We start from the raw sequence: 15,302 nt of genomic DNA, 5'->3' as shown, positions 1-15,302 counted from the left end.
AAAACTGTGAAAGGTGGGCTGGGGAGCAGTCACAACCAGCAGCAAGCACCAGCAGAAAAGGCAGAACAAAGGTAGAACTCAAATGAAATGGACTGGACATCTCCTCAGCACCAGTATCTTCTGGCAAAACATTGCCCTTGTGCCAGAGCTTCGCTTCCTGGTGGAAGTGGACCCTGTTAGAAGGTTCTAACTAGCTCAAGCCCCTGTCTGCCAAGTGATTACCTTTGTGTCCTGTGGTCTTCATCCACTCTGGAATGAACTGTTAGCATGCCTCCTTCATTCATTCACCCATTCATTCACCTGCCCCCCCACCAGACTGCTTGGCTCTTTTCACCATGTCACAAAGTGGAAGGCTGTCACTCAGCCAGGCTTGCCCGGTCAGGGGGGCATGGGCCAGGAATCTGCCTCCGACCCCAGGCCAATACCAGCCCTGGTCCTGAGGGGCAACGCTTGGTGATGTGCCAGCGCTTGCAAGCCCAAGGGGAGCATGTGCTAAGTGCCTCCTTCTGGAGAGTCTCTAACTTCAGCCCACCCACGGCAACTGGGATGGATCAGACAAAGCATCTGCATTGCATTTTCTTCTCGCTTTACAGTATCTTTCTGTCTGAGAGGAAAATCAGTGTCTCCGAGCTGAGCACTGAGCCAACCGACCCACCGGAAAAGGGCCGGGCTGCCAGGGTCCAGAAAGGGTTAAGGCAGCAGTTGGAGAGCTTTGGGGTGACGTCGTGCTTCTGGACGCCTGAGAAGTCTCTTGAAGGTAGTTCCCCTCTGGTGAGGATGGGAGCGAGCCGAGGTCTGAAACCCGAGATCCCTCGCAGCCCGGAGCTGGTGAGGTCCCAGTAAAAGCTGTTTGCCTGCTTTCCCCTGCCGAGCAGTCGCAGCGCTGCGCGGGCCCGGGCAGCATGGAGCGAGCTCCCTGGACACATGTGGCACTCACTCTCCTCCAGCTCCTGCTCATCTCCTGCTTGCCGAGAGGTACCGTAAGTGAGCGTCTGCGTTCCGGCACGGCCGGAGCAGCCCCTGCCCGGCGGCGCGGGCGGAGAGCTCCGAGCTCAGGAGCTGCCAGGGGCAGCCGAGAGGTCTGCAGGGATGGCAAGAAGGGGCTTGGCTTTGTTTATTTTTTTCTTGCTGGCACGGAGTCTGCGTGGGGGGAGGCTTGCCCAGGGATGACTTCCAGGCAAACTTAACAGCTTTAAAGAGAAACAACTGCCTGGATTGCTTTGCCAATGGCCATCAAGGACAGGGTATGCGATCGCTTCGCTTGCCGCTGCTTTGTTTTCTCAACACTGAGTGCTAAGGCAATGATGATAAAAGGAACCGCCTAAGCCTCTGAATTGGACAATGTAATTTGTTTAGTTTGGCAAGGCAGGAACTTTCCAGCCCCAACACCAAGAGTGAAGGCGAGGGAGGGAAGAAAGTGAAGGAACAAAAGAAAACAAAAGCCACACATTGTTTCCAACCCGGGCTTCAGTTCTGCCAGAAGGCTTCTTTCGAAGGGGAAGCCTCTTTAAGCAGAATGATCTCCTTTATGCTCGAGGCTAGCTCCGGTTCCTGCTGAACCAGCAGCTGTGGCTTCCTCTTGATAAGAGCTTCAGTGCTGAGTGCAGCTTTGCTGTGGCTCTGGCCACAAAGATGGGCTCTGCACACCTGCGTCTGCTGCCAGTGCCGCAGGCTGCTTCCTCCAGAGGTGCAGCCCTGAGGGCGGTGGGTGAGGTGCCCTCGGAACACTCACGCTTCAAGGTGGGGGACGTGCCTCTTACCAGGGGAGCTGTCAGGTGCACAGGCACTCTGAGCTCAGCAGCAGCGAGCAGTCACCAGTGCCAAGCACGGCACTTCAGAGTCTGCCTTGCCAGGAGCCATGGCAAAAGAGCTTCCCTGCTGGCGTCCTGGCGCCCAGGTGCAGGTGGCTGCTGGCCCGGCCACCAAAGCTTCCCCCTCGGACGCAAGCACAGGCGCTTCTCCGCAGCTCTGCCCCGCATGCGCTGACTTGTCGCTGCCCTGGCCAGCTGAAGTGGCTGTGTGGCACAGGCTGGGGCACAGAGCAGGCAGGGCTGCTGGGGTCAGCTGGCAGCAGCCATGAGAGAGGCAGGAGGTGAGACAACCACATGGGTGAGGCATGAGGGCTGCAGGGCTGTGGGCTTGACAGGGAGAATGCCTGCTCCCCCTGACACCAGCGACTGACGTGCCTGGAGCAGTGTCAGCAGGGCCAGGAGACGTGCAGGAGAGCCATTCCCTCTGCCTTCTCTTCCTCCTCACCGTGCATGCCCTCCCTGGCTGCTGGTGGAGCAACTGGCACAGGCGCTCACCCAGCAGAGAGAAAGGGGCTTGGTCATCCACTCCGGCGGCGGTAGGAGGGGCACTCAGGGGAGCAGTTCAGAAGTGTGGTGGCCTTGGCACATCAGGGAAGGTTGGAAAATAGCATTTGGCCTCCTCCCAACAGATGTATCCCTTTTTCCCCCCCATTTCTCACACCCAGTTGCACAGGGCCTGCCTCAAGGGTTGGTGGCAGGAGTGGGAGAGGTTTGGGAATTGATGTTTGGAATAAACTTGAAGCACAAGTGACTCATATTTCCTTAAAAATATGTGTGTGTTTGTGTTTCTGCCTATCTGAACCTTTCCCAAACTCTCTTCTCCTCCCCCTCCAGCCTCTGTCTAGAGAAGTGGAGGCCAGATGACCTCAGACGCATCCAGATGCATTCAATCTTAGCAAATGGGTTACTTCAGTTCACGTGTTTGGGTCCCTAGCATGGACAAAGGCAACCAAACTTGCTTTTTGTTTCAGAGAAAAGCTGGGGTTGCTCATTTTTGAGCCCACGGACACCTCAAGGGATTCCTAGGAGTTCCTGTAAGCCCGTTGGTGCCCAGGAGCTGGCCTTCCGTTGGCACAAGCTCTCCTGGGGATATGGATGTCACCTTCTTCCCTGCAGGACAAGGGATGTGGTGCAGGGGCAAATGGCAAGGGAGGCCATAGGGCAGAGAGATGCAAGGGACAGCAGGGGCAGCCCCGAATGTTCTGCCATCCTTGCTCCAGGCTGTACTACAGAGCCCATGTGGGATGTAAGGAGTAAAGCAGGAGGTGGAGGCTGAGGGGTTTCACTGCTCTCTGTGTGGACTATGGGTGACATTAACTGCAAGTGAGCTGCCAGAGCGTTCCAGGGCTCGCGCCGCAGCAGCAAGCAGGCTCTGCAGACATGCCCAGCACTCACTCCTCCATGTTTCTAACACAAGCACATGCTCCTGTGATGCTGTCATCAATTGCAGTACTGCAGCTGCTGCTTCTCCACATGGTCCCAAGTATTCTCCCCAGTTGCTGAAGTCCTGCTTTGCCCCCCAGGCCCCATTAGCAAAGACTGGGCTCTTTAACCTCATCGACACGGCCATTCCCCTCCTGATCAGGCTACTATCACTTTTCTGGCCACAATAAGGTCCCCTAGCCTAGAAAGAAATCAAGGCCTGAAGGGAAATATGGTAACATCTGAGCTGTAGCCTTACCCTTGTTGTTTTAGCCTGTCATAGCCTTTCTCAGATGAAGACACAAGGCCACAGTGCTGACAATATGATCACAAATGCCAGCTCATCATCACAGAGCAGAAGCTGAAGGAGGGGGAGGCTGAGCATTCTTCAGATTGCTGTAGATGCTAAAATCACCCTGGCTAATGGCGTAGAAGCCTGAGACTGAAATCCAGCTAGGATAAAAGGATACAGCCAGGGGAAGCTGTGAGGTGTTTGGAGGGCAAGGAGAAGATGCACACAAGGAGGATATTTAAACTGGAACTGGATGTGAAACACAAACATCACAAACACTTGATGTAGCTTTCTCTGGGCCTGTCCCTGAAGGGAATGGAGGGGGCAGAAGAGAAAGGAGGGAGATAGAAGGGAATTATTGCTTGTGTAAGTAGAAGAAAATGGGGAAAGGAGCAGAGATTCAGCTCAGGAGGTGTGCAATATGTTGAGCTAACCACACCAGGAGGTATGGAGCTTGTTAAGTTCACCACTATGGACCAAGGCTTGCTGAAGTGTAGGAGGAAAGAGAAGAGGAAGGTTTCAGTAGGAAGAAGAATCCTGCCCCAGAGCTACCTGTCAGTCCTCTCTGCAGCAGCAGGTAGAGTAGGGGCTGCAGGGCATTTGGATTTGTTGGAAGAGGAAAATGGTGGGAATGGCACAACTTGTGGGGCATCACAAGGCAGGCAGCACTGGCTGAGGGGTGGTGGATTACTGCGGCTTCAACATGTAGAAAAACCCAACTGACCACCCTGGAAACCAAACCCCCTAGAGCTAGTTGTGTTAGTGCTGGATTTGCACTAGCTCACCATCACAGCACTTAGATGGGCAAAGTCTCACAAATAGGAAGCACGGTTTTCATTTGTCTTTCCTTTTAGTTACACCAAGATACCTGATCTTTACCACAGGCAAAGCAAAACAAAGCAGTGTGGAGAGGGATACAAGCTTTGGAAGTCACATGGGAGATTCTGCTGAGGATTTGATGGAAACCCCCCCCAATATTTTTTGATTGAACTTAACAATTCTCCTGGGAGCAGACGTGTTGAGAGTTTGTGATTTGCTTGTCACACTCTAGTTAAGAATAGCAGCTTAAAAATATACCAAAGGCTCTACTGTAGGAGCACAATGAAGCAAATCTATGGAGCAAGATCAGGGCTATTTATTTCTGAGTGTATAGCTGCTGAATACTGTATGAAAATGGGAGCAGTGGAATGGACACCCTCCTACTGAAAACAAAAGGCAGATCTGCTCCTGCAGCAAAGCAGAACGTGCCTTTGCCTTGCTTTCTTTGTGAAACATGATCTGCATTGTTAAAAAGGGAAAGCTTAAGACAAGAGTGCTCTCCTAGACTCAGAATCATTGAGTCATTCAGGCTGGGGATGACCCCTGAGTTCATCGGGGCCAACCACTAACCCTGCTCTGCCAAGGTCACCACTAAACCACATCGCTAAGCACCACAGCTAAAGGACCTTTAAGCACCTCCAGGGGTGGTGACTCCACCACCTCCCTGGGCAGCCTGTTCCAGTGCTTCACCACTCCTGCAGGGGAAAGGTTTCCCTAATGTCCAGCCTAAACCTCCTCTGCTGCAGCCTGAGGCTGTTGCCTCTGGTTCTGTCACTAATGACCTGTGAGAAGAGACCAGCATCAGTCTGTGCTCTCAGGTAGCTGCAGAGAGTGATAAAGTCTGCATCAGCCTCCTCTTCCTCACACTAACCAGTCCCTGTGCCCTCAACTGCTCCTCATCAGGCTCCTTCTCCAGGCCCTTCACCAGCTTAGTTGCTCTTCCCTGCAGCCTCTCCAGCCCCTCAGTGTCTTTCTTGTGCTGAGGTGCCCCAAGCTCAACCCAACACCCACAGTAGATAGGTTTTCATGATGCTTCTTAAACAGCATATGCTTTCTGTAGTGGTTAAGTTTGCTTTCAACACAATCCTGCATTTGGGACTTGAAAAAGGGCAGTGGAGTTAATGCCCATTTCTGATTCCGCTTACTGCGTTGGCTTTTCAGCCATTGGCTCTGGTTTGTCCCCTCGCCCTCACTGCTGTGTGAAGCAGGCACTGTTGGCCAGCAAAGGACTGGCTCTCTAAGAGAACCACTAATTATCTAGCAAGGGTCTACCACCCCTAAAACAAGCACACTAAAGCAGGCATGCATTTCAGCTCCCGTTCTAATCAGCCCAGGTGCTAAAATGGGTCACAGGACCATAAGCTCTAAAGGGAAACATGGTTGTGGAGGCAGCATCATCCCTTCCCTCCTCCCAACACATCTGTTAGGACAACAGGCCAGGCATGATGTGCACGGTGGTTATCTGAGGCAAACAGAGGTTAAGAAACACCTGCACTCTCCTTCATTACCAGGCTGAGGGAGCTGGAGAAGAGAAGGCTCCAGGCAGACCTAAGAGCAGCTTGCCAGAACCTGAAGCTGCAGAGGGACTGTTTGCAGAGGCCTGCAGGGACAGGACGAGGGCAGTGGTTTGAAATGAGAGCAGAACAGATTGAGATTGGATGTGAGGAACAAGTTCTGCACCAGGAGGGTGCTGGGTGGGAGTTGATGCCCCATGCCTGGAGATGTTCAAGGTGAGGCTGTCCAAGGCTGAGAGCAAGCTGCTCCAGTGGAGGATGTCCCTGCTAACTGCAGGGAGGGTTGGACTGGATGAGCCAGTCTAAACCTATTCTCTGTTTTGGAGGACTGTAGAGCACATTCAGGTTGTCAGCCTTTCTTCTTTCTGATCCTTCCACATAGCAGCTAATGTCATCAAAAAGAGGAGTGAGAATGGGACATCAGAGGGAGAAGGGAGGCAAGTGCCCCATCTCAGCAGCTGCATGGGCTTATATTAGGCTAAAGTCACCGCAGCATAAAGAAGTCATCCTCCCAAGGAAGTGGAGGACACAAGAGGTAATTGGTTTAATCAGACTTGTGTCAGCTCACCCTAGTTCTCAGCCACATAACTTTCCCAGCTCTCAGACCTCTGCAGCAAAAACCTCCTGTCTATCTACAAGGTGACCATGACAGACAAATTCTCCCTGGCAAATGCTGAAGTTTTACCACAATGCTCTACCCCTAAAGGCAGCAGTGTACTCCTGAATCTGCTCCTCAGTCACCACAAGCTTAAGCCTGACCCTGTAAGATAAACTGAAAAGGTGGTTTGCTTGACTCTCTCAAGGTGCAAACTGCAGCTGGTTAGAATATGTGGATTGCATTTTATTTAATGCTTCCACATGCTCAAACTCTTGCACACAGGTTCCCCATAAACAGTCTCTCTGCAGATGAAAGCTGCTGACATCCTCTACCAGGCCTACATCTCATCCACGCCCCTGTCCCACAGGACTCTCTCTTACATGTCCTTCATTTCATTTTCTTTGTATGGCTTTAGAAACTTTAGCTATCATTTCCTCTCCTTTGCAAGGTCAAATTCAGCTTTGCTTTTGGCAGTTGTTCCTTTGTCCCTGAGCTTGCTTTGATGATCAGGCTTTATTTTCCCTACCCCTGATAGGTGCCTGCTTTTCCTTTGCATGAGGGATCTGCCTGGGACCATTGTACATCCCACAGGACTCATCACTGTCCTCTGCAGCAGGCCTTATGCTGAGTAGAATACTGCTCTAAGAAGCTGCTATCCTTGCAGCTTTTTGGTTTTGCTTACCTGGACATCCTCTCTGAACCCAGTGGCATGAGGAACATATCTCCAGGCTTCAGGGTGAGTGCTGATGGAGCCTTTGCTTCTCTTACCAGCATACTGGAGCTGTAAAAACTACCCTTTTGGAGGGCTGCATTTCCACTCCCTTTCAAACCCATGTTTCTCTTAAACTTCCACCATGACTCTTCCCAAGTACCAATAAAAGAATTTCTTGTGTGGTTTTTATCACTTCATTTTCCAAAGCCCTGCAGTTTGGAACAGGATTGTATTTGAGGATTTGGTGAGGACAGAGCTGGCTGAGTCATAAATGTGCATCCAGACCATGAGGCTGATAGAGAAACCAGACATTGTTGTGTCAGGGAGATGATTGCTATGTTGCTAACTGTTCAAGCTCCTCTGCTGCATGCCAGGCTGCCCAAGCGCCTCTTGGCCAAGGAAGCTGGAGTGGTTTGAAAAGGTGAAGCAAAAATAAGAAGCAAAAATGAGCCCTGGGCCAGGGAAAGTGAGAGATGTGCATGAGCCTGGCAAGTCGAATCAGAGCTGAATTTGCTGCACCTCCACAAAGGGAGTGGCAGTAGGATCTTGATAGCCCAGTCCATTAACGCTATTTATCCTTCAAGCTAGTGCAGCTCCAGGAGTAGCCTACTTCCACGCTTCCCCTTCACTGGCTCCTGTGTGTTCATGGCACAGAGGCAGGTAGCCAAGCACCACTTTTGAAGAAGCAAACAAACACCAAGTCAAAGTCGAGAGCTAAGGCTGAAAGCTTTGCCTTTGCAGTGCTGAGGACCTGTGGAGAAGCTGAGCTGCTGTCAGTAAGCACTAAGCTGCCTAGCAGACTGGCTGTGCCAGCTCCTCTGCTCATCTGCCTGCCAGCAGCCCAGCTCCCAGCACCGGCCCAGCAGAAGTCAGAGCAGGAGCCGCTAACCTGCTCCTCCACATACTGCTGCTGCCTCTTCTCTGCTGCATCTTTGTGTGCTGGCTTCTCACCCATATGCCCTGCTCAGGGCCCACCTGTTTGTGGGGAGGGTTCCCCAAAGTGAGGAGTCTTTGGCTCCTCCAGCCCCCCAGCTTGGTACGGGGGAGCAGAGGAGTTGGCAGCATCACTGTGACAAATGGTCATCGCTGTAACTCAGCCCTAAGGCTGGGGCTGCTAGCAAGGAGAACACTGCCTGGAAACATCCCCTCCTGACAAAGCCTTTAGGATCTGAAATGTGCTATAGGGACTAAGCTGTCTTGCTGGATGCAGGAACCTGTTGCCATCAGATCCTGGAAACTCATGAGAACTGCCAGCCACCCTGAGTATGTCTCAGTACTCATCCCCCAAATCACTTGTCCCCTGGGCTGGGCTCAAAACATCAGGTGAAACATTGTGTTTTGCTCTGGGCAAGCCTCCCAGGTCAAGCAGGTCTTCCCTCTGGCACCTTCCCCAGAGGTTCATGTACTTTCCCAGCACAGCCATTTCTTGCTTGGTTTTCATGGCCTTGAGTTGCTGTTTCCGCTGGGATTAAATGAGCTTTTCTTCTGTCATTAAAATCCCATCAATTAACCCACTGTTTATTTGCTTGTCCATAGGCTTGTTTGTTCTTTTCAGTTATATATTTCACCCAGGCTGTCAAGCAGCTTCTTCCTGCTTCTCCCAAAACCAGCTCAAGCCACTTTCTGGGCTGTGTTTGACGCTGGGCGATGCGAGCCAGGCTGCCTGCTATGGAGGACTGTCAAAGTCAAGCCCAAAAGCACCCCACAGTTATCTCTGCCACAGCTGCCCAAAGCTTGGCTTCCAGTATTTCACTCCTCTCTGCCTCATCCTCCTCTGGTTTAGGGTAATAATGGCCAAGTGTGGGTGTGGGGAGCTTCCAGTGGCTGCCATTCCCTAAACAGAAGCAGGAGCGGGGCTGTGTCTCCTCCTCCCCCGGGCCCAAGCTGAGCTCAGCAGCACTAACATTCATTGCACACACTAGAGGCTCTCTGCAGCTCCCTCGGAGATCTCTGAGGCCAAGTTTCACAGACTGATGGAAAGGTTTAGGTTGGAAGGGACCTTCAAGATCACCCAGTTCCCACCCCTGCCGCAGGCAGGGACACCTAGCCCAGGTTGCTCAAGTTCCCATCCAGCCTGGCCTTGAACATCTTTGCCTCTTGTTCGGTAGCTTGGAGATGCTTGTGCGCAACAAAAGGGATCTCATCATCATTAAAGAGGTGAGAAAAGCCTTCACAAACGTGTGTTTCACAACTAGCTTTGGCAAAGCCTCAGAAGAACAGATTTCATGATGTCTGTGGAAAAAATCCTAGAGGATCACTTCAAAAACCCCTCAAGGTTCACAGGCTGCCTTGTCAAGCTTATCGATGTTGCCCAAACTGTAGTAGCTGAGAACATGAAAGGGAACAGCATTGTAAGTCAAAAGCCTGTTTTCGTTGTCTCTGTTGAGACAAGAGCAAGTGAGCAAACAGCATCTCTAGGTAGCAGCGAAGTTGTTTGCACAGTTCTTTAGAGGCCAAGGTCTGCTGCTCCCATCTTAACGCCAAAGGTTACTGCAGGCTCAGTGTGCACTGCAAATTGGATTCAACAAGGACAAGGCGGCAGCTGCTCTCTGACCCTGCTGTGTACACAAGCTCTGCATACCAAAGTTCATGTGCACATGCACTCTCTGCAACAAACAGCCAGGGGTAGTATTGCAGAGAAGTAGAGAGTAACTCAGGCTGAAAGGGACCTCCGCAGGTCACCTAGCACAGCCCCGACTCCACAGAAGGACTAACTCGGAGATTAGGTGGTGTTGCTCACAGCCTGATTTCCCCAGGCTTTGAACTCCTGCAAAGATGGAGACAGCACAGACTCACAGGGTGTCAGGGGCTGGAAGGCACCTCCAGAGATCATCCAGGCCAACCCCCCTGCCAGAGCAGGAGCACACAGAACACATCCAGGTGGGTTTGGAAAGTCCCCAGAGAAGGAGACTCCACAACCTCTCTGGGCAGCCTGTTCCAGGTCTCCAGCACCCTCACAGTGACAAAGTTTTCCCTCTTGTTCCACTGGCACCTCCTCTGCTCCAGCTGGCACCCAATGCCACTGGACATCCCTGAGCAGAGCCTGGCTCCCCACTCTGCCCTGCACATCTTTATTGGCAGCAATGAGGGCAGCCCTCAGGCTTCTCTGCTCCAAGCCTCAGCTCCCTCAGCCTGGGCTCACAGGAGATGTTGCACTGCCTGCAGCAGCTTGGTGGCTCTGGGCTGGGCTCTTTTAAGCAGTTTGCTGAGGTCCTTCTTGAGCTGAGGGGCCCAGAACTGGACACAATATTGCAGATGGGGCCTCAGCAGGGCAGAGCAGAGGGAGCAGTAGAACCTCTCTGGCCCTACTCACCACACTCCAGGGTGCCACTGGTCTTCTTGGCCACAAGGACACACATCCTCCTTATCCCTGTGCAACTTTACCTATGAATCACAGAATCATAGAATGATGCTCCTGGGCACTTTAGAGCCACAGCCCAGAGGGACAGAGCCATTTTATGAATGAGCTTTAGTAATCCTGAGAGAAGTTAGATTCCTGACTTGAGTGGGGACACAGGAGAATTTGAAGGAAGCTTTCTGAAAGCTCCCATGTCTCAGATAGTTATTCATTCCTTAGATTTTGGGGAGCCCTCCTTCAATAAAGACTAAGATCCCTATGCCCATGTGGCCCAGGAGTAGCTATTTCCAGTCAGATGTGGTGAGATGTACCAAAGTGTCAGTTCTAATCAGATAATTAGACACGTGCAATCAATTTGCTCTGGAGCCTGAACCAGCTACAGTCCATAAATGGCTTCACTGGAAGAGAATAATGGCCACAGGTTACAAAGTGCCAGCCTGGCAGAGCTGATTGACTGTTCTTTTGGGAATTAGGAGGCATGGGGATAACTCCTCGCTCTGGTACTCTGGGACCTTGAGCAAAGTCACTTCACTTCCCAGCCATAAAAAGACTTTGTAGAGCATATGAGATCTGCAGGCAAAAGGCTACAGAACTGATGAACATCAAAGTAATTTTGATGCAAGAATTTATCATTGTAACAGAAGATCACAGAACCTTATTGAATGGCCAAGGTCAGTGGGATGAGCTTCAGCCAGGCCAAGTGCTGGGGCTTGCACTGGGCCACAACAACCCCTGAAATGCTGCAGGCTTGGGGCAGAGTGGCTGGAAAGTTTTCCAGCAGAAGGGACCTGGAGGTTCTAGGGGGCAAGCAGCTAATGTGAGCCAGCAGAGTGCCCAGGTGGCACAGGAAGCCAATGGCATCCTGGCCTGGATCAGCAATGGGCAGGGATGGTCTCCCTGTGCTGGGCACTGGTGAGGCCACAGCTCGAGTGCTGCATTCAGCTTGGGGCACCTCAGCACAAGAAAGACACTGAGGGGCTGGAGAGGCTGCAGGGAAGAGCAACTAAGCTGGTGAAGGGTCTGGAGAAGGAGCCTGATGAGGAGCAGTTGAGGGCACTGGGACTGGTTAGTGTGAGGAAGAGGAGGCTGATGCAGACCTTATCACCCTCTGCAGCTACCTGAGAGCACAGACTGATGCTGGTCTCTTCTCACAGGTCATTAGTGACAGAACCAGAGGCAACAGCCTCAGGCTGCAGCAGAGGAGGTTTAGGCTGGACATTAGGGAAACCTTTCCCCTGCAGGAGTGGTGAAGCACTGGAACAGGCTGCCCAGGGAGGTGGTGGAGTCACCACCCCTGGAGGTGCTTAAAGGTCCTTTAGCTGTGGTGCTTAGCGATGTGGTTTAGTGGTGACCTTGGCAGAGCAGGGTTAGTGGTTGGCCCTGATGAACTCAGGGCCCATCCCCAGCCTGAGTGACTCTGTGAGTCTATGCTTTGATGGTTCTATGACAGGAGCAGCTTTTTTTCCCTTTGTGGACTGAGGATGGGGTGGGGAACAGAAAGGTTTCTGCACAAACAGCAGCCTGGTTCCAAACTCAGAGCAGCAGTGGACTCCCCCCAGCCAGTACCACAGGCAGAAAGGAAAGGCTCAGTTCTGAGGAGCATGGAGGGACGAATTTCATTTCTCAGTTAAAGGGAAGAAAGTGAAGAAACAGTTTGGTGTTCGCTTGTTTTATGGAGCCAGTGAACATCATCAGGGGAAAAGATAAGCTTCCAGGAACCAGGCGTGAGGAGGCTGTGGGAATCAAGTGAGACAGAGTAGCAAGGTTCAGCGGTAGGGAGCTCCAGCAGACAGGGTAATTAGGCCATGAGGCACAATGAAACAGAAGCCAGCAGTGAGAAGGGAGCCAGGTACAGGGTTACAAAGGGGAGTGCGTGGCTTGTGGAAATGAGGAGGCAGCCCTGTTACTCCAGTGTAAAACAAAAGGAGAAAGGATGTTCCTAACCAGAAACAGGAGGAAACAAACACCAAAAGGGAGGAGAGAAGGAAGAAGGAAGAGATTGTTTAATTAAGCTTCTTTCATGTCTCATCTCTCTCGCCTGCTCTCTCCATTTTCACCATCAAAGCCCGCATCCCGGCAGCCAGCTGGTGAGCAGACACACTCACAGCCCACTCACAGCCTGAGGGGGGTTCCTAAAAGGCACTTGCAGCACAGCTTGAATTATCAGCACCTGACCTCTCTGGGTGGGGGACTGGACTAGATGATCTTTCAAGTTCCCTTGCTCTGTGACTGTGTGATACGAGACTATGCTAAATAGTGGTAAGAAATTCAGACCACTGGCATGTGAGAAATACCAGAGAGAAGGAACTTCTGAAACCTATGAACAGTCTTTACTTTGGCAGCAAAGCCAAGTACAACACGGTGTGCTTCTGAGTGGAAACAGGGAGTGAAACCAGCCTCAAAATTGTCCTTTCCTGGTGGAAAGAGCAGCAAATTAAACCCCAGGACTAAGACCAAAACATGCTATCATGGTTGAAATAATCTATACCACACATGGGGCTGGAACTCAGCCCTGCAGCCCAAAGAAGACATTCTTAAGTGACATCATCCTCTATGGCTTTTCCAAACTCTTTTTCACACCACAGAAATGGGAAGACCTTGCAGGGAAGAGACTGAAGTGAAGGTGTCCCTTCCCTCTGTTCTGTCCACCTTCTCTGCCTGGCACTGTGGATCTGCCCATGTGTTCTTTAGGCACTTGGACAGAGTTGATGTTGCAGTCATACACTACCGCCTAGTTGGGGATGTCCTGGGCCAAAGGGCTTGGCCAGCCTCATGCCGTGTGTGATCTGACACCTCTCCTACAAAGTAAGGATGAGAGAGCTGGGGTTCTTCAGCCTGGAGAAGAAAAGGTTCTGGGGAGGTCTTATAGCAGGATTTGGCTATCTGAAGGGGGCCTACAAGAAAGATGGAGAGGGACTGTTCAGAATGGCTGTGGGGACAAGACAAGGGCAGTGGTTTGAAACTGGAGTGGGGCAGATTTAGGTTGGACATCGGGAGGAAGATCAGCACAATGAGGGTGGTGAAGTACTGGAACAGGCTGCCCAGAGAGGTCTTGGAAGCCTCATCCCTGGAGACATTGATAGTGAAACTTGATGGGACCCTGAACAACCTGCCCTGGTGGAGGTGTCCCTGCTGAGTGCAGGGCAGGTGGACTGGATGACCTGTGCAGGTCCCTTCCCACGCGCGGTGCTCTGAAACGGCTGCAGGCTGCCCGTGCTGCGCCGCTGACGAGGGCTCCCCTGCCCCTCTGTGCCCGCTGGCAGAGTACACCGTGATCAACGAGGGCTGCCCGGGCGCCGAGTGGAACATCATGTGCCGGGAGTGCTGTGAGTACGACCAGATCGAGTGCCTGTGCCCAGGGCGCAAGGAGAAGGTTGGCTACACCATCCCCTGCTGCAGGAACGAGGACAACGACTGCGACTCCTGCTTGATCCACCCAGGTGTGTATAGGGCCACGGCACTCAGGCTGCACCTTTGGCCCAGCCACCAGCACCTAATGGTCACTGCTGGGCAGGGGATGGCGTGGGCAAGCACATCTCCCTGAAGCATCTGCTCGGGAGCTCTCTCTGCCACCCTGCTGACAGCAGCAAGGCGCTCAGCAAGGTGCCCCCAGCAGGTGTAGCTGCTGCCAGAAGCAAGCCCAAACTGTCTACTGGCAGTCTTGGCCTTGGGCAGGCTTGGGCAGGCCTGGGAGCTGCCAAAGGGTGGTGCTGAAGCCGGCTACACACCACGAGGGTTTTGTAAGGGCTCTGGGATGATTTACGTCTCTAAAGCAAAGCTAGAATGAAGGAAAGGGCAAAGTGAGAGGTGAGAGTAGGAGAAGGCAGGATCAGGTTAGAAGACATCAGGATGACTTGGGCTGGGCCCGAGCAGCACCTCTGTCCACCTCCAGACTCTCCAGAGAGGCATTTACAGCCAGAGCAGTGAGATTCGGAGGTCTGGGCAGGTCAGACCGAGCCTGTGGCTCCAAAGAGCAGCCTGCGCTGCCTGGGGTGTGCGGGTGGCGGCTGGGCACGGCTGCCGGTAGGGAGGCTGTCAGCAGCGCAGCAGGCACCAGGGGCCCCGGCGTGCTCCGTGGAGCCTCCAGCACTCGGCCGCGGCTCTCCCTCACAGCTGCCTTTCCTTCCAGGCTGCACCATCTTTGAGAACTGCAAGTCCTGCCGCAACGGCTCCTGGGGAGGGACACTTGATGACTTCTACATCAAGGGCATCTACTGTGCAGAGTGCAGAGCCGGCTGGTACGGAGGGGACTGCATGAGTAAGTGTCCCGCTAGGGCAGGGAAGCGCGGCAGGGGCAGGGAGCGGCACGGCAGGGGCAGAGCCAGAGCCAGAGCCACGCTGCGCTTTTCTAGGTGTTCCTGTATGGTGATTTCTGGGGAGGGCACAGGCAGGAGAGGACAAACAGCCACATTTACAGTGGGGAAAGCTTCTTTCCCAGTGCCCATCTGCTAGAGGTTAGCCCAGGCCCAAAGTCACAGAGGTTACAACCATACTAAGCTTCTGGTCTGTTTTGGTTTATGTTAAAACTTGAAGTGCTGTGACTCTGGAAATCTTCAGTTCTCTGCATTTCCTGGAAACAGCACAACTGATGCCCCAGAAGCCTGCAGCAAAGCAGAAACACTTACAAGAAGTCATATCAAAGAGCTTCTCCTCTGTCCTCCTTCAACCTCTGGGCTGCAAAACCAGCCCCAGAGCTCCCTCCCTCCTTTGCATCTCTCCAATGCGCTCCAAGGCAGCTGGAAAACAGTGTCTTCAGAGTGCTAACGGCTCTGTGAC

The 15,302-nt window shown here is 52.6% G+C and overlaps 1 protein-coding gene across 3 annotated transcripts in view; it reads left to right on the top strand.

Moving 5' to 3' along the window:
- The first annotated feature begins 771 nt into the window (after positions 1-771).
- PAMR1 (peptidase domain containing associated with muscle regeneration 1) overlaps positions 772-15,302 on the top strand; it is a 63,827-nt gene continuing 49,296 nt past the window's right edge. For all 3 annotated transcript variants that reach the window (XM_064152330.1, XM_064152325.1, XM_064152319.1), the window contains exons 1-3: positions 772-975; positions 13,790-13,966; positions 14,656-14,784. In XM_064152330.1, the coding sequence (XP_064008400.1) occupies positions 903-975; positions 13,790-13,966; positions 14,656-14,784 (379 nt within the window). In that variant the 5' untranslated portion in view covers positions 772-902. The remainder of the gene's footprint in view (positions 976-13,789; positions 13,967-14,655; positions 14,785-15,302) is intronic.

This window comes from Pogoniulus pusillus, chromosome 1 (assembly GCF_015220805.1).
Source record: "Pogoniulus pusillus isolate bPogPus1 chromosome 1, bPogPus1.pri, whole genome shotgun sequence".
Taxonomy (NCBI): Eukaryota; Metazoa; Chordata; class Aves; order Piciformes; family Lybiidae; genus Pogoniulus; species Pogoniulus pusillus.
The sequence above is the reverse complement of the archived record's forward strand: the minus strand, read 5'-3'. Positions and strand labels throughout refer to the sequence as shown.